The sequence below is a fragment of the Jaculus jaculus genome, chromosome 6 (assembly GCF_020740685.1).
Source record: "Jaculus jaculus isolate mJacJac1 chromosome 6, mJacJac1.mat.Y.cur, whole genome shotgun sequence".
In the NCBI taxonomy this organism is placed as follows: Eukaryota; Metazoa; Chordata; class Mammalia; order Rodentia; family Dipodidae; genus Jaculus; species Jaculus jaculus.
The window spans coordinates 9,502,739-9,526,601 of record NC_059107.1 but is presented as its reverse complement, the minus strand read 5'-3'; the positions used below and the strand labels follow the sequence as shown (position 1 = coordinate 9,526,601).

Here is a 23,863-nt window from a genome sequence, read left to right as displayed (position 1 = left end):
GACCATTAGTATAGAGATATAAACATAAGTATTTAGAGGGCAGTTGGGTGGGCATAATATGCCCATTTAGCCAGACAACAGTAGTAGTTTTCCCCATTCCCTCATAACCTCCCTAGCCATAGGCTCTTTTTTTTTTTTAATTTATGAAAGAGAGAGAGACAGAATTGGCATGCCAGGGCCTCTATCTATGATAATCGAACTCCAGACATATGTGCCACCTAGTACATCTAGATTTATGTGGCTACTAGGGAATTGAACCTGGGCTTAGGCTTTGCAGACAAGTGCCTTAAGTGTTAAGTCATCTCTCCAGCCCTTAAATTTTTTGTGTTCATTATTTATTTATTTATTTATTTATTTATTTATTTAAGAGAAACAGACACAGAGAGAAAGGCAGATAGAGAGAGATAATGGACACACCAGGGCCTCCAGCCCCTGCGAATGAACTCCTGGCATGTGCACTCCCTTGTGCATCTGGTTAACGTGGTTACTGGGGAATCGAGCCTCAAACTGGGGTCCTTAGGCTTCACAGGCAAGCACTTAACCACTAAGCAACCTCTCCAGCCCTTTATTTTTTTTATGTTTTGGGGTTTTTTCATTATCTATTTATTTATTTTCAAGGAAATGGAGAGAATATGAGAGAGAAAGGGCATATCAGGGCCTCTAGCTACTGTAAACTCCAGATGCTTGTGCTACATTGTGCACCTGGCTTTACATGGGTAGTGGGGAAGCAAAATTGGAATATTAGGCATTGCAGGCAATCACCTTAATTGCAAGCCCAGCCTTTTACATGGCTACTGGGGTGAATTCGGGTTCTCATGCTTGTGAGGCAAACGTTTGACTGACTGACCTATTTCCCCAACCCCAAAATTTAAACCTAGTAGAGCTCCGATTACCTCCAACCCCAAATCCACCTTCACTGAGAATTTTCAGTTCGTTCTGTTCTTGCCACCAAGCAGATAGGGTGAACTGACCTTGTTTAGGTGATGGCTGACGTGGGGATTCAGAGCCCTCCTGTCAGTAACAATAGTATCATTTGGTATGTTATTCTCAACATATATGATTTACCTAATTTTTTTTCCCTCTCAGGATTTATTCTTTTCAATTCTGGGGAAGCACTGTACCATTGAGCCACATCGCTAACACTTTCTAGCTCGATTAGCCAATGAAATTCCAGGCTATACCCTTACTGCCACAGAACCCTGTGTGACAACCGAGCACGGAAGTGGAGGTGATGCCATCCCACGTGTGCCCCTCTTCATCTCTGCCCTCAGGAGGGGTGCAACGTGAGGGTTTTCTCAGATTTCTGCACGAGGTGTTGTGCTGGGTGTGGGAGATACACTCATGAGTTAAGACAGAAGAGACGGGGCCAGGATTTAGAAGCACAAAACAGGCCCGTGTGTTTGGATGCAGTAAGCAACTTGCTATTGCTATAATAAATGGCAGGAAACCAGGCACTGTGGGACGTGCCACCTCGGATGGCACAGGCAAGGGGTCAGAAACAGGAAGCTATTCCAGCATTCAGGAGCGTGGGGCGGAAGCAGATCTGGAATACAACCAATCAGGTTGAATTGACAGCACTCAGTGTGGGGATGACAGAAAAGAACAATTCTAGAATTCATAACATTCTCTTCTATTGCAAACATATGAACTGAATAAAACAGGGGAAAGCTCTGAGCAAAAGAGAGGAGTCAGCTTGTGTCTGGGGAAATTTCTTCTGCATTTGGATCCCAGATACTTTAGTTAATGAAATGAAAAAAAAAAAAAAAAAAAGAGTGAAATCCATTATGGTGTTTCCTGGGGGGAGGGGGCTACCCGGTGAGAAAGCGAGCTTATTAACGTCTAGGAACTTGGAAACCACGTGAGTGGAGGGTTGAGCTCTAAGGGTGCAGAGCTGAGGAGAGGATCCCAGATACCCAGAGTTTCCCAAAGAAACAGTCTGTTAACAACCACTTTAGATGATGGACTCTTCCAAGATTTTCCTCAGGATGACCTTGGTGTGCTCAGCAACTTGCGTAAGCAAGCGTCTGTGTTCTAGGTATCTGCGGTAGTAGACGCCAGAGTCACTGCAGTATGGGATGTAGCTGAGACCAGTACAGAAGTAATAGAGTGCGAAGTACAATATTCTCGGCCCTATCCAGCTCTCTTGGTAGTAGTAGCTCTGCACGTCCTGGTTTTCTCTGGCCACCCTGTATTCTACAACTGGCTTTTCCATGCTCTGCATCACCTGCTGGAGAGACTTGTCATCCACACCAAAGAGCAACTGGAGAGCTTTAAAATTCTCCAGCGAATTATCTGGATCCCGGATGCCAGACATTTTGTTGAAGTTCTCGGTGCCTATTTTGCTTTTCATGGAGTCCACTCTCTCGTCGATGATCCTCTCACAGATTTGGGAAAGCTTCTCTAAGGGACCACAACACCTGATGCTGGAGAGATCTTTTTGTAGTGTGTCCCTAAGTTTTGGGAAGTCATGGGATAAAGGGTCAAAGCTGGATACCAGGAATATGGGGGGTTCCTGCACTCCCTCCTTCTGGAGACTTCCCCGAATATTCTCTTGGATATTCTGCAAGAGCTGGGCCTTTGAGTGGGTGCTGGTGCTGAGGTCTCTGTCCAGCTTGGTCCAGACAACATAGAACCTCTTTCCCATGCTCTTGATGGTTTTGGCAAGGTGCACATGATTGAAGCTGAACTGTTCAGACGCGATGATGATAATGAGGTCGTACTGAGGGAACTGCATCTCACACATATAGCCCTCCATGCTCTGGGCTGTAGCCCCCATACCAGGCAGGTCCCACAGTTCCACATTGGGAAAGCTGGAGGAGAAGTAACAGGCCCGTGTGTGGGTGGTCCTCACCACCCCAGTAGGAGCCGAGACCTCTGTGTCGTGTCCAATGGCCCGAAGTGCGTTGATGAAGGATGACATGCCATTGCCGGAGTCCCCGGTCACAGCGATGCTCACTGGGGCTCTGGACGCCGTCTGCATTGCTTCTCTGACCACAGACACCACTTCCAACAACTTCCCTTCTCTCAAAGCCTTCTCAATATTCCTCCTGACTTTGGGTGAAATACTGCTGTCTGTATCACAGGGCATGCCAGAGGTGAAGGGTATAGATAGAGCTGTGTAAGAGGGTGCAGGGGCCTCGGCCATGTCAGCGAGCACCGAAACAACCTGCAAATGAAGTAGAGCACAGAGGTCAGGGTGGCTGTGCACACAGAGCCCCCAGGAAACAGAATCCCTTGTCCAGGCTTTGAGGCCCATACTAAGACATGCTGACAAGACATACAAACAGAGCAAGCTGAGCCATCTTCCAGATGTGCATGGTCTTGGAGGGCAAGGGTATTTCTACAGCTGCTATGCCAACACTCCATCACAAAGACAAGCAGCGCGATGTCAGCTGGGTCACGCTCAGCTACGATGACATGTCCCTGCTTAATCCTGTCTGCTCGCCCAGTGGAAGTGCTTGCAGAGAAGGGGCCAGCTTGTGCTGGCTCTCCATCCCAAGGACCTGCAAGTCTTCAAACGTGCTTTTCTTTCTAACTTGGTAATCATTTACTCCACTTGCACGTGAAAGCGCTTTTCCTTTCCTTGGAAGACATTTTCTTCTGGTGTAATTATGGTAACGTTCACTAGTGATGACATCAGGGACACACCCTACTTCTCATCAACTGCATCTCTGGAGCCACATCAGCTTTCCTGAGAATCTCTACTGGGGCCGGGTGTGGTGGCGTACATCTTTAATCCCAGCACTCGGGAGGCAGAGGTGGGAGGATCACCATGAGTTCGAGGCCACCCTGAGACTACATATTGAATTCCAGGTCAGGCTGAGCTAGAGTGAGACCCTACCTCGAAAAACCCATATCTATCTATCTATCTATGCACACACATGTATATATATATTTGAAAGAGAAAAGCAGATAAAGAGAATGGCTGCACCAGGTCCTCCAGCCACTGCCAGCATACTCCAGATGCATGTACCACCTGGTGCATCTGGCTTATGTGGGTACTGGGGAATCAAACCTGGGTCCTTAGGCTTCACAGGCAAGTGCCTTAACCACTAATCCATCTCGCCAGCCCTTTAACACATTTTTGTGATGAACGAAACATATGTATCTTTTGTTTACATTTAACTTTTTTTGTTACTTTTATTTACTTGAGAGCGACAGACAGAGTGAGAAAGAGGCAGAGAGAGAGAGAGAGAATGGGTGCGCCAGGGCTTCCAGCCTCTGCAAACGAACCCCAGATGCTTGCGCCCCCTTGTGCATCTGGCTAACGTGGGTCCTGGGGAATTGAGCCTCGAACCGTGGTCCTTTTGCTTCACAGGCAAGTGCTTAACTGCTAAACCATCTCTCCAGCCCTACATTTAACTTCTTGATGGACATATAATTCACCTAAATCTATCACCTAAAGAGTAGATAGATAAAGAGCCCTTCCGTAGAACGGCGCTGGGCTGGGTACTGGCCTTCAGTAGGCAGACACAAGCCCTACTTTGGTTACAGTAGTTTTGTCGCAGGTCTGGCCCTCGGGCCACCTACAGTCCCATCTCTGGCTCCCGGACTCTCACTATCTGCTGTCCTGTCCCCTGTCCTGCACCCTAGTACTGGTCACCGCTTTTGCTGGGCTGCCTGAGCCACAACCCCAGAGACTCTCCAGGGCACTGTCCTGCTTCAGCCAGACCAGCGAAGACTGCAGGCTAGGGTTAGCTAAAGGGTCCTCCAGGAGGAGTCGTGAGGAAGTGCTGGTGTGGACAGCTTCAGGCACTGTGGCTCACAGCACTGACCCAGCAAACAACCCTTGCAGAGAGCCCATCAGGGTCCAGCCTGGGGTATAAGTGGCCCCAACACTCCCTTCTTTGAAGGCCCTCCTCAGAATATATTGTTGGCTTCCTCCCTCAACATGGGAATCAGAAACCCTGAAGAAGAGGATCAAAGCCTTCTGGCTTCCAGAGGGAACCCAAGCAGCAGATTCACTAGAGAGGGGCAGCCGGCGTGAGCAGTGATTCTGGAGTCTCCTAACAGTCTTCCTCACAGGAAGAGACCATTTCCCATAGGAGCCAGGAGCACTCATAGCTGCATGGAAGGTCATACACACAGGGCTTGGGAGACAGCTCAGTGGCCCACGTTCAAGTCCCCAGCACCCATGCAAAGCCAGATGCAAGTGGTGCATGCATGTGGAGTTCATTCACAGTGGTAAGAGATCCTGTGGTGTGCCGGCGTGCATGCATGCACGCACACACACACACACACACACACACACACTAAACAATTTAAATAGATAAGATTTTAAAGAAGAAAGACATACACAATTCCCTTTAGCTACATTGTTGTCTGCTCTATTCTGTTGCATTGTACTTTATTGTATTCTATGAGGGATTTCCTGCCTGGGGCTCAGCAGCAACATTAGATCCCATCAAAGGACTCACATGCAACAACCAGCAGGAATTAGCTATGGCTCTGAGAAAACTAGATGTTTTGTGAACGCAGATCTCAAAACGAGCCCAAACCCAGGTTTTCTGTTTCATTTCATCACCGTCAAGCAACACAAGGAAAACCCAGGTGCTGATGTATTCCAGGAAAGCTTGACCAGCTGCCCAGGGATTGGTAGGCGCTGCCCTGGCTTGTGCTTATGAGAAGGTGGTGTCCGAAAGCCCACCGCCACTGAACTGACCACAAACTGCTGCTCTACACGGCGCCAGCTGCTCCGGAGCAGATGAAATACTTGAACCAGAACAGTCACATAGACGCCTAAACCCTACAGCCCAGCCCAAGTTCCTATCTCCTGGCTGCTTCAAATATAGAGTTGGGATGTTTTATGCAACTCCAGGGAATCTCAATATTTCCTGTGTGTGGTTCTGATCTGGGGAGCTCCTCCCCACTGGTAAAATACAGACAGGGACATCCCCATCTTTCTCCAGATTTGGTTGCCATCAAAAGATCCAAAAGGGGCTGGAACACTTAAGGTGCTTGCCCGGAAAGCCAAAGGACTCAGGTTCAATTCCCCAGGACCCATATAAGCCAGATGCACAAGGTGCCACAAGCATCTGGCGTTCCTTTGCAGTAGCTGGAGGTTCTGCTGTGCCCATTCTCTCTGTCTCTGTGTCCCTCTCTCTGTGTGTCTCTCCTCTCTCTCTCATAAATAAATAAATAAAAATAAAAACCAGGCATGGTGGCACATGCCTTTAATCCCAGCACTCGGGAGGCAGAGGTAGGTGGATCTCCATGAGTTCAAGGCCACCCTGAGACTACATAGTGAATTCTAGGTCAGCCTGGACCAGAGAGAGACCCTACCTCTATAAACAAAAAATTAATTAATTAATTTAAAAATTAAAATTAAAAAGTAGAACCTAGACACTCAAAAAAAAAAAGACCCCACAAAGCAGGTGAGAGAGAAGCCCATTAGCTCTCACTGGTGGGGTACACAGGCTTATTTTAGCCAGCATATTGAGGTGTTCCAGTGGTCCTGAAGACAGACAGGAGCATGCTGCAATCCCAGGGTCCTCTGTCCTGGTGTGGTACCATTTCATGAGCTTTCCTCCACACTGCCCTCGGGAGCCCTTCACTTACTTGCTTCAGAGGACTGTTGTGACCAGATGCCAGTGGCCCTCCTAGAATGTCACCTTCCAAAACTGAGACCCCGGGCCCAGGATGTTCAGAAGGAGAGAAGTGAGGTTGCAGGGCTGGGTCCTAGGAAGAGGGAGCAGAGTGGAGGAGGGAGGAGGAGCTTGGAAAGGCCCTCTGAACTCCCGGGCTTTCTCTGCAGCATTGGACTGCTGCCTCAGACTTTTCTTTCCAGAGATCGGAGCCCTCCCCTCCCCCACCCCCGGGGGAGGGGTCTGCGCAAGAGCAGCTTTCAGTTTCTGTTCCTGGAAATGGCTGGTTTGCAGGATGTGGCTGGCTGGGTTCCACATTCTCCTTCAGAGGGAGGTCATCCGTGCAAATCTGAACCCAACTCCAAGGACTTTGGTGGTTGGCGTAGGGCCAGGGCTTCCTTCGGTTAACCCTACTTCTTCCTCACCAGGTGCCCCTACCGTGCAGAAAGTCCACCTTCAGACCCTGTGAGCCCGGGCCCCTCCGATGGCTGTAGACACTCCAGTCACTCTCTGGGGAGTTTCGGACTGCTCAGCTTTATTTGGGGTGGGGGGAAGAACTCCTTTTCCTACCACACTCAACTCAGATGCATGAGCTTCTTCCACCAGGGGGCCCCCTTTAATCGACCCCGTGTCAATTCCTCAGTGTGCAGGAGAGACACAGCCTGGTCTCGCCCTTTTCCACTCCACATAATTGTCACCATCCTGGGCAATGGTCTTCACTCAGAAAAATGCCGGGGGTGATTGATGAGCATACAGGAATGTGACCAGAGCCCCCTGTATCTCTGGTTCAGAATGGGTGTAAAACTCAGGTTTCACCACAGAGGAACTGGGGAGATGAGCAAGAGGGCTGCTCTCTTAGTGAAGCTGATGGCAGCACAGGGTGATGGAGAGAGACACCTAGGACACTCAGCACCTACCAAACCAGACATCTAGAGGCTCCTAAGCGCCCATCACTGAAGTAGACTTAAAATGCTCCCAGCATGGTTCAGAGAATTTTGCGAAAGAGGGGGCGGAAAGATTGTTAGAGCCACAAGTTGGGGCATTTTGCACAGAGACACTGCCTCTCCCCCATAACTGACTGCTGCCCCATAATGCATGACCCATGATCCCCATGAAGTTGACCTGCGTCCCCAGTGAGGAAGGCCTCTTCAGAGAAGGGGCAGGGAGGAGGGAAAGAATGGTACCGACATGTGTTTACATACAAAACATGTCCATATCTAATAATAATAATAACAACAATAACTCGGGTTTCACACCATGACTGGAACAATGCTGAGCTTAATCAGGGAAAAACAGTATGGCTGGATAAAAATACCACATCCTGAGAGTACCCCAACTCTTGCAACCTCACTTCTCTCCTTCTGAACATCCTGGGCCTGGGTCCCAGATTTGGAAGGTGGCATCCCAGGAGGGCCACTGGTTGTGGGTACGCTCTGTGGGCTGAGGCTCCTGGGCTGGGTACATGTGCCATGCTTCATCCTGGAAGCTTGCTGAACTCAGACGACTTCCCACACAAGGAGATCCTGTCCCTGGATTGAACCACACAGGTAATTTGTGACTCAAGGACCTTAAAAACATTGTCTCTACTCTCGTTAGGGAAAAATTGAAAGAATCAAAAAGTTGACTCCACTTTCCTCTTTCTCTAGATCAGTGTGGGCACACGTGTAAGTCTCTCTGGATCTCCTCTTCCCAGTCAAGATTTCTTCTGGTCCCTTTGCTTCCCTGCCTTGTTCTGGGTGCTTTTTTAAAAATATTTTATTTATTTGAGAGAGAGAAAGAGAGAATGGGCGCACCAGGGCCTCTAGTCACTACAAACGAACTCCAGAGTCCCACTTGTACATCTGGCTTATATGGGTTCTGGGGAATTGAACTGGTGTCCTTATGCTTCACAGGCAAACACCTTAACTACGAAGCCCTTTCCCCAGCCTCTGGGTGCTTTCTTGCTTTGCTGCATGTGTGATCTCTCCTTTACTATGTCTTAGTCCCCTCTGCCCTACGTGAGGGCATCTTGTGCCCTGAGCGCTCCTGCATTACTTTCTGCCTGTGTAAGCTTCTTCTCCCGGGGCATCTTCCCTGAGATTTCTCTGTGCAATGCAGATTTTCTCCTTCCCCTTTCCACCTAAGCTAAGGGGAGAATTTCCTTTGGTTTGGGCTTCCCTCCTATCCCTTCCCTCTAGATCCTAACTCTCTCTAAAATAAACCTTATAATTCATTTAAAAAAAAAAAGTTGACTTCCTATGAGCATGACAAGGCCTCACAGTGAACAGCGTTTTCAGAAATAAACACACAGAGGACTCTCAAGAAACTAGTGATGGGGAAAATGCATTTTGAGAATGCATTTTAGTTGAATCAAGATACTAGGAAAAGCCGGGCATGGTGGCGCACACCTTTAATCCCAGCACTCGGGAGTCAGAGGTAGGAGGATTGCCGTGAGTTCGAGGCCACCCTGAGACTACATAGTTAATTCCAGGTCAGCCTGGGCTAGAGTGAGAGCCTACCTCGAAAAACCAAAAAAAAAAAAAAAAAAAAAAAAAAAAGATACTAGGAAAAGCAAACATTACCAGTGTGTTTCTCCCATCAGCAACTGGGGAACATGACAGATTCCATTGAGTTTAAGGTCAGCCTGGGTGGGATACATGACAGACCCTCAAAAATGAGGCAGAAACCCCCTGCTTGGCAATTATGTAGGTAAGAAATTTAGAAACTGTATAGCTGGCTTGGAGACTGAGACACTACATGGATGAGGGCTCTGGGAATTAGGCCAGGAACTTCATAGACAAAAGAAGGAAAAAAAAAAAAAAGAAAGAAACCTTTTATCTTTGGCTTTTTTAACCATCTCATACAAACCAACTACTGCCCCGGCCAGAGGGGAATCGAACAAAGAAGCGAGGTGAAAATCAACCTGAATAAAAGTAGGCAAACAAACACAAGAAGGAGACATTTGTCACGGCCTCGAGAGTTTATTCTTACACATAGGTTTATATAGGGTTGTAGGGGGAAGGGGACATGGCCAGGGCAAGGAGTTGTGGGGGAAGGGGACATAGTTAGGGCAAAGATCACAGAGTTACTGGTTAAACCTTTGTTTCTTTATCAGCTACCGGCAGGATGGAGGAATGTTTGGTCAGGCGTACGATCCCATTGTTTCTGGTAGTTGAATATTAGGTGAGGAAGTAGAAACTTAACTTGCTATATTGCAGTCTTTGTTTCTGGTAGTTGAGTATTAGGTGAGGAAGTAGAAACGTAACTTGCTATATGGCAGTCTCTGTCAACATGGCCGAGGTTTGGTTCATGGCTCCCAACAAACCACTTACAGTACAGCTACGTACATACTCGAAAAAGTTACTGGATTGCTGGGAATACGATTTTACTGTTGTTGTTTTTGGTTTTTTGTTGTTTTAACAAGGTTTTTTCTCTCCTTTGAGATTACAATGAACACGGCCACACCACAAGTAAAGTCAGCAGTAGGACAAAGAACGCTCTGAAGGCTGGTCTGGTCATCCATTTTCATTAAAAATAGCTGACCCCTAACAACTTGTACAATACAAATACAAGATGTAAATACAAATACAAACATATTTTCCTTTTAAAGTACTTTTAAGAAAAAAAAAAACAGGGCCTCGGAAGTGTTGGTTTCCTCCTCCCCTGTGGCAAATTCCCATTGTGGCTTCGGTGGGGTGGTGAAGAGCGTGTGTCGTCTGCGGGTGGCACTGCCCGCGGTTGGCAAGCATGCCTGCCTCTCTACTTGAAAGTGACCACATTTAGATTCTGAGGAGGGAAGTGGAGGGTGAATAGGTCACGGTGGCCTTTTCTCAATAACTTTTCCTTCTTTTTTTTTTTTTTACTTTACTTTTATTTATTTATTTGAGAGAGATAGAGGCAGACAGGGGGAGAGAGAGAATGGGCATGCCCGGGCCTCCAGCCACTGCAAATGAACTCCAGACACGTGTGCCCCCCGTGTACATCTGGCTTATGTGGGTCCTGGGGAATCGAACCAAGGTCCTTTGGCTTTGCAGGCAAACACCTTAACCGCTAAGCCATCCCTCCAGCCCTAACTTTTGCTTTTTTGCTGTCTAGTCATCCTCATCGGTCTTCTGCTTCTTGGCATCAACATCATCATCCTCATCACCTTCAGCTGTCCACTTGCCCGTAGCTGCCTCCACCTCCTCATCCTCATCTCCATCCTCTTCCTCACCATCACCTTCTTCCTCCTCCTCCTCCTCTCCACCTTCTTCTTCATCTACTTCATTGTGAGCCTCCTGTTCCCATTTTTCTCATTAGCATTCCCATTGGCAGCAGCTTCTCTTCCATCCTCTGCCTCCTCCACGAATTCCTTCCTTTCCTTCCCATCTTTGGTGGTGATCGCAGAGCTGGTGTCCACAGCTGCATCTGATGTGGTGGGACAAGCTGGTGAGTCGATGCAGTGGGCAAAAGACAAATCAAGAGTTGGAAGTCTCTGGCAAAAATTCTGCTGGAGAGATGGCTCAGTGGTTAAGGCACTTGCCTGCAAAGCCAAAGGACCAAGGTTTGATTCCCCAGGAATCACATAAACCATATGCATAAAAACAGTACATGTGTCTGGAGTTCTTTTGCAGTGGTTGGAGGCCCTGGCATGCCCATTCTCTCTCTCTCTCTCTTTCTCCTTCTCTCTCCTTCTGTCCAACTCTGTCTCTCTCAAATAAATAAATAAAAATTAAAAAGTATTTTAAAAGAAAATGCTGCTCTCGGCATCGCCTGTGAAGGGAGAAAGCGGGCCCGCGCAGACGCGGGTGGCCAGCTATGGCCGAGGGAAGGGGAGAGCGTCGACCAGACCCCAAGGAGCTCACGGGAGGCAGCGGCCAAGGCGCCGCGCACTATGCCAAGCGCATGCTGTGCGCCCTGCACCAGTCCCCTGCCTTGTTATTGCACCACTACCCAGCAAGGACGTACCAGCCAAACATTTCCATTGGCTACTAGATTAGAACTGCCCCATGGGGAGGCAAAGGAGAAACCCAGAGGATTCTACCTCAGATGGTGAAAAACGGCAAGAAGAAAAAGAACCCTCTCTTTTCAGATGGCGATGACCCAAAGGCAACATAGTGCTGAGAAGAAGGGACAAAGCAGAGTCCAGGACTGAAACATCTCTATCACACCCTCCAAGGCTCTGGGTCCATTGCAGAAGAGGTGGCAGAATGTCAAAAGGCCACAGATGATGGGACACTTAAACTTCTAGCCTCTGGGTGCACAGCACCCATCTCCCTCCTCTATAACAGGTGTCTGCCAGCTACTGCCCTGAAGCCAGCTCAGTACAGGAGTAGTACGAGAGAAGTCTCTGTTTCATTCAGGACCAAGTAGGAACAGCACGCTACACTGGTACTGTTGATCTCACCACTCTGCCACCTTTAGCCACCATGAAACTGCCTCCTCCTCATCTGCCCTGAAGAGAGGCCCATCAACTGCATTATCCAGCCTCTCCCATAAAATCTTATCACCCTTATGGTCAGCATGAAAGAATTAACCAGCATTTCTTCTAAGTAACAAAAGGCTGAAATGTTAGGTCAGGACAAAATGGAGATAGATTAGGAGGGTAACAGAGACATAAGTGGATAATCCACATTTCTCAAGGAGCTGCCCGGCCATTATCCATCCCTTCCTTGCCTATCAGTGCCCCAGGTCTAAGTTTCCTGCCCCCTTATCTTTCACCTGGTCACTTCTGGTCTCACACCCTATGGCTAAGGTAAAGAACAAAGGAGTTCCTTCTTCCTCACCTTCCCCTAACTGAAGAGCCCTCCCTATATAGCTCACTATCTGTAATCTCAAAGCTGACTCAGTCCTGGCAGCTCATGTATTTTCCCCGCCTGAATAAAATCTTCCATCTTTGCCTCAAAAAAAAAAAAAGAAAGAAAGAAAAGAAAAGAAAAAGAAAAAGGAAATGCTGCCGGAGTCCGGAGTCCGCGGCCAGGAGAGGGAGGGGGCAGGCAAGCAGAGAGACTGCATAGTGAATTCCAGGAAAGCCTGAACTAGAGTGAGACCCTACCTAGAAAAAAAAAAAAAAAGGTGCTTTTAACCAGGCATGATAGTGCATGCCTTTAATCCCAGTATTCAGGAGGCTGAGGTAGGAGGATCTTTGTGAGTTCAAAGCCACCCTGAGGCTACATAGTGAATTACAGGCCAGCCTGGGATAGAGAGAGACCCTACCTTAAGAAAAAAAGTGCTTTTTCATTTTTCTGCTCGCCACAGACACCACCACTCTCTAATCAGACTGGAGGCCCGCTCCATGGGAGAGAATCCATCCCTGATACTGAAAACCTATGATGGGAAGGTCATGAGCCCCAGGGGTATAAAGTCTGCTGGTTTCTGCCTAAAGGCATATATTATGTTCACCAAATTGCCCAGTAAGTACTTCTCTTAACGTTCATATATTAATGCTACTCTCACTTTTGGTTAGAGAAGTTTCTCTTTTCAGATGGCAGTCACCTCTGTGATGACTCAAAAGGCACCATGGTGCTGAGGAGTGACAGAGGAGTGCTCAGCACTGAAACATCTCTATCATAACTTCCAAGGCTCAGGGTCTCTTGCGGAAGACGTGGCAGAAAGAATGTAAGAGAGAAAGGGTAAGACTGCTTATAATGCACTCTTCCAGACACAAAATGGCCTGTATATCCATGACCTTACAGTGCCTGACACTCCCTACACAAGACCATTATAATAGGAAGAAAAGATGATGACATCAAAATAAAAGAGAGACTGAGAGAGGGAGGGGGTATAATGGAGGGAGGATCTGTGAACAGGGAAGTGGAGGAGGAGAGGGAAGTATCATGGTTTATTGTCTATAATTATGGAAGCTGTCAATAAAAAAGTTTAATAATAAAAGTTTGAAAGACAAGCTGCTTGGAAAAGCTGTCTTTGCATTGTTTTCTCAAGGTATTCTTTCTCATCAACTTGGGCTGGCATTCACAGGTAACTGACCAGTAACTGCACACTTCGCAAAGGCCTGCCCCCGTCAGCTTCAACAGTCAGGTCAAAAGAGCCTCACCAGATAATCTCCTACCGTCATCGTAAGTGCCAAGGTTACTGATATTGGTATGCAGAGTGCCCTATGAATGTGGGTTTCTCTTGGTGACAGAATCCTCGCAGTGAGACACAGCATGTGTGGGATTGGGGTGAGCATGACTAGGCTCGGGGTTGCCCCCTGGACTGCAGTCCCCCACTGCTGCTAGCTGGCAGGCCTTCCCCAGCTCACAGGAAGAGGGATTGCTGCAATACTTTCCCTTAGAAATCAAATCCCTTATTCTTGTTTGTTTGTTCTTGTTTTTCGAGGTAGGGTCTCACTCTGGCCCAGACTAACCTGGAATTCACTATGGAGTCTCAGGGTGGCCTCAAACTCACAGTGATCCTCCTACTTCTGCCTCTCAAGTGCTGGAATGAAAGGCGTGTGCCACCATGCCCAGCCCTCTTTTTTTTTTTTTTTTTTGAGGTAGAGTCTCATTCTAGGCCAGGCTGACCTAACACTTAAGTGGAGGTTTCTAGTCCTTGCATGGTCCAGGTATGGAACTCATGGGTTTTCTTATGAAAGATGTCTCAGAGGTGGCCTGGGCTGTCTGTTTCTGATCTTGAAAGACTGTCACTGTGGGCGGGGTGTGCGGGTGGGGGTTCCAGCTTAGACTGTAAGAGAGTGTGGGTGGTAAACCTTACCATCTTCCTCCAAGCTTGGTCACCATGAGAAGACCTGCAAAGCCAGGACTATGCAAGTGAGAGGGGCACATTGCCACTCTACTGATGGGGTGGGCAGGCAAGGTTCAGCCAAAATATGGGGGGTGCTGTGTGGTCCTGAAGACAGAGTGGACATCAGGTGTGTATACTTCCTGAGTCGACCATCAGTCCCCAGACTCTCCTGCCTTGGAGTCAGGGTCCGCCCTCCTCCATGTCACCTCCTGAGCAGGGCTGTCACCCAAAGCTGTCCTCAGGAGCCTTTCATTTACCTGCTCCTGGAGACTGTGGTGACCCGATGCCAATGATGCACCTGAAATATCACCTTTCAAAACTGGAATCCAGGCCCAGGATATTTTGAAGGAGAGAAGTGAGGTTGCAGGGCTGGGGTCCCAATGGAGGAGGGAGGAGCAGCTGGAAAGAATGTCTGCACTTCCTGGATTCCCCACAGCTGCCGCTCTCCGCTGCCATCTCTAGATCTGATGATCCCTACCCGCCTTGACCCCACGTGGCACAGCACCTACTGCAGCAAGAGCGGCTTTCAGTTTCGTTTCCTGGAAATGGCTGGTTTGTAGGATGTGGCTAGCCTAGTTCCACATTGCCCCACGGAGGGGCGGAACTCTGCCTCTCTGGCCTGAATCCAATTTCCTGGCTGCTTAATCTACCCAAGGACCATGGCAACCAGCCCAGCGTCAAGGTCTTCACCTTGCTGCTGCCCCGTGTACTCAGGTAACCGCACCCAGTCCTGAGCAATGTCCGCCTCCAGACCCCGACCTGTGCACCAGGTCCCCTGAACAGACACTCACACCCCGGAGCCCCAGTCCCTCAGATGGTGGCAGCAACTTTTCTTTTTTAATTTTTTTTATGATTTTATTTATTTGAGAGAGAGAGAGAAGCAGATATATAGAGAGAGTATGGGCTTGTCAAGGCCTCCAGCTATGGCAAATGAACTCCAGACACGTGTGCATCTGGCTTTACATGGGTGCTGGGGAATTGAACCTGAGTCCTCTGGCTTTGCAGGCAAGCACCTTAATTGCTAAACCATCTCTCCAGCCCTTTTGTTTTTTTTTTTTTGTTGGATGCAGTGTTCCACTCCAGCCCAGGCTTGCCTGTTAAGTCACAGTGATCCTCCTACTTGAGGCTCCCAAGTTTTGAGATTATAGGTGCAAGCCACCACACCCGACTTGCAGGTGCTGCACTTGCCAGGCCAGGGTGTGGTGTGGGTGCCCACAGGTCAGGGGGACCTGGGGACCTGGGCTCACAGGAGCACTTGCTGCTCACCAGCAGCACGGACACTCCTGGGGATGTTTCCGAAGGCTTCCTGAACCGGAATGACCCAGCTGAAGAGAACAGTCACTGGATTGTGAACTTGATCTTCATGCTCCATTTGATCTGTGACACCCTGAAGGCTCCCCCGCTTCAGCGGGCCTGTGATAAATACTTCCTCCCTTTGTACCCTGAAGCCCTCAGGGACACAGGGAAAGCTGCTCAGGACATGATGTTCCAGCTCCTGGCCACCGAGGAACCCAGCCTGAGGATGCTAAGCTATGCCCCAGGTACCCTGGACACAGACATTCAACAACTGGCCCAAGCGACCTCCATAGACCCAGGGCTAAGGAGCAGACAGCAGCTGAAGTCAAAGGGCCAGTGTTTGGATTGTGGGATGTCAGCCTCGAAACTGCTCAGCTGCAAGCAGACACATTCCAGCCTGGAGCCCATGCGGACTTCTTTGACAATTAAGCGCAGGTCCTTGGCATCCAGGCCTTTTGCCCTTACTTTTGTGCATACCCCAGAAGGCCTGTGACTACACGTGTTCCTCCCTACCCTGCCTGACACAGACAGACCCTCGGACACAGCCAGCCAGAGTGGCTACCAGTCTGCAGAGGTCCGGTAGAGAGAGGGTGGTGTTGGAATTCTTGACCCCAAGGAATGGAATTTTAGGGCTGGGCAGAGCAGGAAAAGAAGCTGAGATGATGAAGAGAGCAGGCTGAGTCTCCTTCTTATGCTGGGTCAGTGCGGCGGGGAGGGCATAGGACACAGGAGGACCTGTGTTAAGTGGCAGGTGGCCTTGGCCTTGCCTGGGGTAACAGGATCTTCTGTTGCCCTGTCTTCCTCCTGACGCCTTCTCCCTCCATGACTCACTTCCACTCCCTCAGCTGTTAGTCCAAGGACATGGATAAGGTAGATAGAAATCAAATTGCCCTCATTAATAGTGCCTGCTTCTTCCTCTTCCAGAGGAACCAGAAGTAACTCCTGGTTACCAGGCTTGAGGGTGTTTCTGAGACAGTTCACTGCTGCCATAATTTCAGGAAAGTTTCACAAATATGTCTACCTTCTCTCACACGAGGCTCACTAAGTGGCAAGCCCAAGTCTAAAGTTGTCCAAGAAGGACATGGCAAGACACCTCTTCATGCTTTTTGTCCAAAGTGACCCACCTTATTTAATCATCCTTCAGTACCCAACACACATCCTGCCCCCACCGTGGTTCCTTGGATTTCTGCTCCTTGCCTGCACTGCAAAGCTGTGAATAGATCCCAGCTCCTGGGGTGGGACCCCTCGGCCACTGTCCATGTGGTCCATAAACCACATTGTATAGAGGTTTTGGCTGTTAGTTTGTGTTTTGTTTTTTGTTTTTCAAGGTAGAGTCTCACACTAGCCCACCCTGACCTGGAACTCACTCAGTATTCCCAGCCTCAATCTCATAGTGATCCTTTCACCTCTGCTGGGATTTAAGGTCTACATCACCACACTGGGTATACAGAGTATAGTGTGCCTTTAAGGGAGATGGGCAAGTCAACCCCAATGCCGAGGTGTGGTGATGCATACCTGCAATCCCAGCATTCAGGAGGCTGAGGCTGGTGGAATATCATGAGTGGGGGTCAGCCTGGTTTACATAGTGAGTTCAGACCAGCCTGAGTTACAGAGTGAAACTCTACCTCAAAATCAGAAAAGAAAAGAAGCATGGAGTTTCTTCTGGTTCATGGACATGACCTAAAAGCTTCACAGCAGGGGTCTGTAACCATCTCCTAGCCCATATTTGTCAGTTCCCAGCCAGCCAATCCCAGTACTCAAGTCTGCATCTGTTTGTCAAAAGAAACTTTCCTGAATTTGTGGAGGCGTGCTTCATGCATGTCTATATCTTCATATGTGGTCTACTTTGGAGAATGTTCCATGAGCAGCTGAAAAGAATGTGTATTCTGTGGAATTAGGGTGGAATATTCTGGAAAGGTCTGTTAAGTCCAATTCATCTATGGTGGTGTTTAGCTCCATTAATTCTCTGTTAATTTTTTTTGCTTAATCTATTTTTTTAGCACAAGTACTTTAATTGTCTAAAGAGATTTTCCTTTAAGAGTTTATCTACATTTCAAAGCTCACTTTTATGAAGTATCCCATCCATGACCCTTTTAAGGAGTAGCAAGCGACTGAAACGAACTTCTTTCTTCCAACATAGCCAGCCAGGTAGGTATATGGCTCCCTGGGCTCATAAGTCAATGGACTGCTGTTCTTTTGAGTTAGGGCAGTGGCATAATATATTGAATTCTTGGGCTGGAGAAGATGGCTTAGTGGTTAAGGTATTTGTCTGCAAAGCCAAAGGACCCCAGTTCAATTCCCCAGGACCCAGGTAAGCCAGATGCACAAGGAAGCACATGCGTCTGGAGTTTGTTTGCGGTGGCTGGAGGCCCTGGTGCACCCATTCTCTTCCTCTCTAGTATGGGTGTATATATTGAATTCCTGAGAGCCTCCATAAAGACATCTGCTAACTCCTTGAGGCCTAGTTTCCAGGGAACAATTCTACTTTATTGGCACCTGTGAGAAATGATGCCAGGGTGTCTTCAGCCACCTGCTTGAGGAGACTCCTTCTGTGCCATATTACTTGGCCCCAGTGCATCTGACTGTGGCTTCGTGAGGCGCATGTTTCGGGCATCAGACTGCAGCACCCTAAGCATGGCACCCAGCAGACCAGGGAAAGAGATGACCCAGGCAAGATCTCCACTGTGAAAGGAGGCAGGGGCCAGGGCAGGACTCCTTGATCCTGGGGAGATCCAGTGTGTGGTGGTGAAGGTCACTTTGTGCCCTGATTATAAGTTGTTCTGAGTGAAAGGGGATATGTTAAAGAATATTCTTTTTTTTTTCATTATTTTTTTTTATTTGAGAGTGACAGAGAGAGAAGCGGGGAAGAGAATGAGCGCTCCAGGGCTTCCACCACTGCAAATGAACTCCAGACAGGTGTGCCCCCCTTGTGCATCTGACTAACGTGGATCCTGGGGAATCGAGCCTTGAACTGGGGTCCTTAGGCTTCACAGGCAAGCGACTTAACCACTAAGCCGTCTCTCCAGCCCAAGAATATTCTTTTCAAAGCCAGGCGGAAAGAGCCAAGGGAAGGGTAGGACTCCTTACAATGTGCTCCTCCAGGCACAAAATGGCCTGGATATCCATGACCTCACAGTGCCTGACAATACCTACACAAGACCATCATAATAGGAGGAAAAGATCATGACATCAAAATAAAAGACATTGATTGAGAAGGGGAGGGGATATGATTGGAGAGTGGAGTTTCAAAAGGGAAAGAGGGGGAGGGAGGGCATTACCGTGGGATGTTGTTTACAATTATGGAAGTTGTCAATAAAAAATTATATTAAAAATATTTTGGCCGTCGCCCCCGCGGAGCAAAGCCGAGCTAATCTGCCTGGAGAGCGCGGCTGCCAGACGGGTCGGGTCTATGGTGGCTCCGAGGGCCCCTTTGCCGGCTGGTGCTCGTTTTTCAGGGCAAGCTGTGTCCCATGGCCGGAAACTTTTGGCAGAGCTCCCACTATTTGCAGTGGATTTTGGATAAACAAGATCTGTTAAAAGAGCGCCAAAAGGACTTAAAGTTTCTCTCAGAAGAAGAGTATTGGAAATTGCAAATATTTTTTACAAACATTATCCAGGCATTGGGTGAACACCTTAAATTAAGACAACAAGTTATTGCTACAGCTACTGTCTATTTCAAGAGATTCTATGCCAGGTATTCCCTGAAAGGTATAGATCCTGTATTAATGGCTCCTACATGTGTGTTTTTGGCATCCAAAGTAGAGGAATTTGGAGTAGTCTCAAATACAAGATTAATCACTGCTGCTACTTCTGTATTAAAAACTAGATTTTCATATGCCTTCCCAAAGGAATTTCCTTATAGAATGAATCATATACTAGAATGTGAATTCTACCTTTTAGAACTAATGGATTGTTGCTTGATAGTGTATCATCCTTATAGACCTTTGCTCCAGTATGTGCAGGACATGGGCCAAGAAGACATGTTGCTTCCCCTTGCATGGAGGATAGTGAGTGATGCCTACACGACGGATCTCTGCCTACTATATCCTCCTTTCATGATAGCTTTAGCTTGCCTGCATGTGGCTTGTGTTATACAGCAGAAGGATGCCAGACAGTGGTTTGCCGAGCTTTCTGTGGATATGGAGAAGATTTTGGAAATAATCAGGGTTATATTAAAACTATATGAGCTGTGGAAGAATTTTGATGAGAGAAAAGAGATGGCAACTATTCTTAGTAAAATGCCAAAACCAAAACCACCTCCAAACAGTGAAGGAGAGCAGGGTCCAAATGGAAATCAGAACTCTAGCTACAGCCAATCTTAAAACATTGTGAAGAATTCCATAGTGGAGCACTTGGAAATAAGCCCTGGACAGATTTCAGTAATGTCTGCAGTGGAACACACATGAAAGTGAATAGCTTGTTTCCATCAAGCATATTGGGAAATGATTGCATTAAGACAGGAAACATGAAACATAATTTGTTTATAAATTTGCTTTCTCTTTGGACATTAAGGGACCATAAAAATGCACAAAAAGTCATCATATGATTGTGCCTCCCCCTGATGTAAATTAAACTTTAAAAGTGTATTTAAGGAATTACTCTTACAAAATTCTGGATTTTTAAAAAAGTGTTATCTTATTCAATAATTTTGGTATATCATCACAGAAGATACTAGCCCAGCCTACCAGAAAAGTGCAATATGTATAGCATACTTGACATTTTAAAGGTTGTAATAACTCAGTAATCATGTTAAAAGGCTGGGAAACCTTTTTTAAAACTTCATCCATGAACTAGGGTGTGGTGGGTCACATCTATAATTCTAGCACTTGAGAGGCTGAGGTAGGAGGATCACTGAGTTCAAGACCAGCCTCTGCATGGGGTGGAGTGAGAACCTACCTCAATAAATAAGTGAATGAATAAAGCCCAAAAGGTAAATTATTTGCAGTTAATTTACATGTAATTGGTATTTGAGATTTTTATTTGACTAAATAATGTTGAAGTTCAATAAAAATTTAATGTTTTTAATCTGTAAGAAAGTTTCATGAGACATCTACACCCTAATTTAATTTTGTGTCCTAGTGTGAACTTAAAATACACAAGTGTCTTGAGCAGGAATACAATCAGTTTTGAGGCCAGGTTGATGCTGGCCATCCTAACTCCGTGAGTGTAGAGTGAGTGAATGTGTATCACAGGATGCGCTGCCTGTGGACCTTCCTTTATTGTTCTTCACGCTGAAGGACAGTGAGAAATACAATTGGAGTTGTGGGGTATTAATGTATAGTTTAAGGATTCAGGGTTTTTTTTTATTTTTTTTCAGGTTTTTTTTTATACATCATGAAAAATGAATTACTTAGTGTTGGCTTCCTAGTTAAAGTTGCAGTAATAAAATTTTCCAGCTTTATGACTAGTGTCTTGAAATCATACTTTTGAATTTGACTTTTTTGTCTTTCTTTGGTTTTTTTTTTTTTTTTTTTTTTTTTTTTTTGGTTTTTCAAGGTAGGGTCTCACTCTGGTTCAGGCTGACCTGGAATTAACTCTGTCATCTCAGGGTGGCCTTGAACTCATGGCGATCCTCCTACCTCTGCCTCCCGAGTGCTGGGATTAAAGGCGTGCGCCACCACGCCCGGCTTTTTTTGTCTTTCTTTAGATAAGTGTTAAGTTAAAGCATCCTATATTTTGTGAAGAGGTAACCTCATAAGTTTTATTAACAAACGTTAAAGGAAGTCTTACTTCCTTATGAAGAATATCATATGAGCTAGAAAAGAGACATTGTATGGAATCAGTACCAGTCCACTGTGTCTCCTAAGGTTATGAGGGCAAGAAAGAAAGCACTCTCCTCATATCAAAGGAATTAGTCCTGAGTTTTGTTTGGATGTGCAGAATGATTATCACAATCATTAGCTATAATTTTTATTTTTAGGTTTTTACGTAAAGTTCAATGCATTGTGCCTCAGTTTTGTTTGCAACCTCTTATTATGGAAAATTTAAATTATATGAGTAGATAAAGCAGTGTAATGACCCTCCAGCAACAGTTATCCATTCCATAGCTACTTTTATTTTACTTGAACTCCCACACCACTTTCTACAACTTGCATATTCCTTTGAAGCAAATCCCAGGCATACCATTTCATCCATGAATATTTCAGTATGTACTCTAAAAGATAATGGCTCCTTTAAAAAATTACAAAAGTATTATGCTTAAAAGTTAACAAAATAATTTCTTAATTATCAAATAGTTCAGATTTTTTCAGTTCCCTGATAATGTTAAAACTTAATTCTAGTAAAATTTAAGTATGGACAACATGTTGCAATTCATTGATAAACCTTTGTATTTTTAAATTCAAGGATTCTTCTTCATCTCATTTTCAAAATTCCCTTTTCATTTGCTTGTCCACTGGGAGTTTGCCACAACCTGAGTTTTGCTGGTGGCATCCCTGGCATGTCATTGAGCATGTTCCTTTCTCCTTCATGTTTCTGTAAGTTGGTAATTTATCATCAAGGCTGATCATATTCTGTCTTTCTTAGGAGTACTCTACTATATAAGGTTGTAGTCTTTCCTACTAGAGGCATATAGTGGCTGTTAGTCTCTTCCTGTGATTTGTCAACCATTGGTGATAAATACTGTTTTTAGATGTCAGTTACTATTGAAGGCTACACTGTCCAGTATCATGGCCACTAGCCACTTGTTGGGTATTGAACACTTAGGATGTGGCTCACCTAAATAGAGATGTGCTGTAAATGTGAAAATACACATTGGATTTCAAGTATTTAACATAGAACAAGAAATGTTAAAAACTCAATTTGTTTATAATGATTACATGTTTTAAATGACAATATTTTGGGATCCATAGAATTTAATAAAACATTATTCAAAATAAAAAAATAAAAATATTTGAATTTATTATTTATTAATTTGAGAGAGGGGAGATAAAGAGAGAAATGCCAGGATGCCAGGGATGCTAGGACCTCTAGCAAATGAATTCCAGAAGCATGCACCACTATGTACCTCTGGCTTATGTGAGTTCTGTGAATTGAACCTTCATCCTTAGGCTTCAAAGTCAAGCACCTTAATTGCTAAGCCATCTCTCCAGCCCTGAAGATGCTTCTTGTCTTTCTAGGCAGCTAAAGGAATATAGACTGTTCAGGATACTCATGTGGTCCTCCATGAAAAACCACTCAGTGTTCACTGTAAAATAACCTTGTCTTCTGATTCTCACATTTTGTTGCAATACAACTGTTTTACAACTCTGTCATCTTAGGGTGGCCTCAAACTCATGGTGATCCTCCTACTTCTGCCTCCTGAGTGCGGAAATTAAAGGTGTGTACCATCATGCCCAGCTTGAAACAAAGTTTCTTAAAAAAGAAATAGGGCTGGAGAGATTGCTCAATAGTTGAAGGGGCTTACTTGGAAAGCCTGACAACTGGGTTTGAATCCACAGTACCCATGCAAAGCCAGATGCATAAAGTGACACATGCATCTGGAGTTCATTTGTAGTGCACCTATTCTCATCCTCTCTCAAATAAATAAATAAACATTTTTTTAAAAAAATAGAACTAGAAAAGAGAATAGCCATGAGCAGAGACTGGGAAAGAGAGGGAAGAGAGGGTGTGTTAGTCAGTTTTCCATTTCTGTGATAAAATTCCTGAGGCAGCCAATTTATCCAGAGGAAGTTTACTTTGGCTCATGGTTTCAGAGGTTCCAATCCATGTTCCTTTGGCTCTATTGCCTTCTGTCAGTTGAGAAGCAGCATATCAGTGGTGGAAAAACAATTTAACTGATGTGGGTGGGAAGCAAGGAGAGAACAAAGAAATGCCCAGGGCCCAATATCTCCCTGTAGGACATACACCCACTAATCTGCACTCCTTCCACTCTTCTTTGCATCCTTCACATTACACCACCTCACTACAACATCAGTAATTGGGACAAAGCCTTCAATGTGGCCTTTAAGAGAGATTTCAAGATCCAAACTATATATTACAGGGAAGAGTGGGAAGTTGGTAAGCAATAAGTCCTTTATAGCTAATTAAAATGGATTTTGTCAAGGCTGGAGAGATAGTTTAGTGGTTAAGGTGCTTGCCTGTGAAGCCTAAGGACCCAGGTTTGATTTCCCAGTATCCATGTAAGCCAGATGCACAAGGTAGCTGTGGTAGTTTACATAGATGGCCCCCAATATATTCAGTGTTTTATTAGTTTGTAGTTTGCATCTGAAGCCACTTGACTAGAGGCAGTGTCACTGGGTAGATCTTAGGGTCCAGCCCTAAGGTGTGGTGGTGGGTTTGAA

The 23,863-nt window shown here is 46.2% G+C and overlaps 2 protein-coding genes and 2 pseudogenes across 2 annotated transcripts; 2 read left to right on the top strand and 2 right to left on the bottom strand.

Moving 5' to 3' along the window:
* Positions 1-709: 709 nt before the first annotated feature.
* On the bottom strand, positions 710-6,832 carry LOC101599071 (immunity-related GTPase family M protein 1-like). Its single transcript, XM_004657257.2, has 2 exons — positions 6,559-6,832; positions 710-3,166 (listed from the first exon to the last, which is right to left on the bottom strand). The coding sequence occupies exon 2, from the start codon at positions 3,143-3,145 to the stop codon at positions 1,952-1,954; it is 1,194 nt and encodes a 397-aa protein (XP_004657314.2). The 5' UTR covers positions 3,146-3,166; positions 6,559-6,832; the 3' UTR covers positions 710-1,951.
* Positions 6,833-10,654: 3,822 nt separating this feature from the next.
* Positions 10,655-11,312, bottom strand: LOC101598777 (annotated as a pseudogene).
* Positions 11,313-11,360: 48 nt separating this feature from the next.
* LOC101598476 lies at positions 11,361-16,010 on the top strand (annotated as a pseudogene).
* Positions 16,011-18,933: 2,923 nt separating this feature from the next.
* On the top strand, positions 18,934-20,167 carry LOC123461614 (cyclin-C-like). The gene has a single exon (XM_045152910.1). The coding sequence runs from the start codon at positions 19,052-19,054 to the stop codon at positions 19,901-19,903; it is 852 nt and encodes a 283-aa protein (XP_045008845.1). The 5' UTR covers positions 18,934-19,051; the 3' UTR covers positions 19,904-20,167.
* Positions 20,168-23,863: the final 3,696 nt, after the last annotated feature.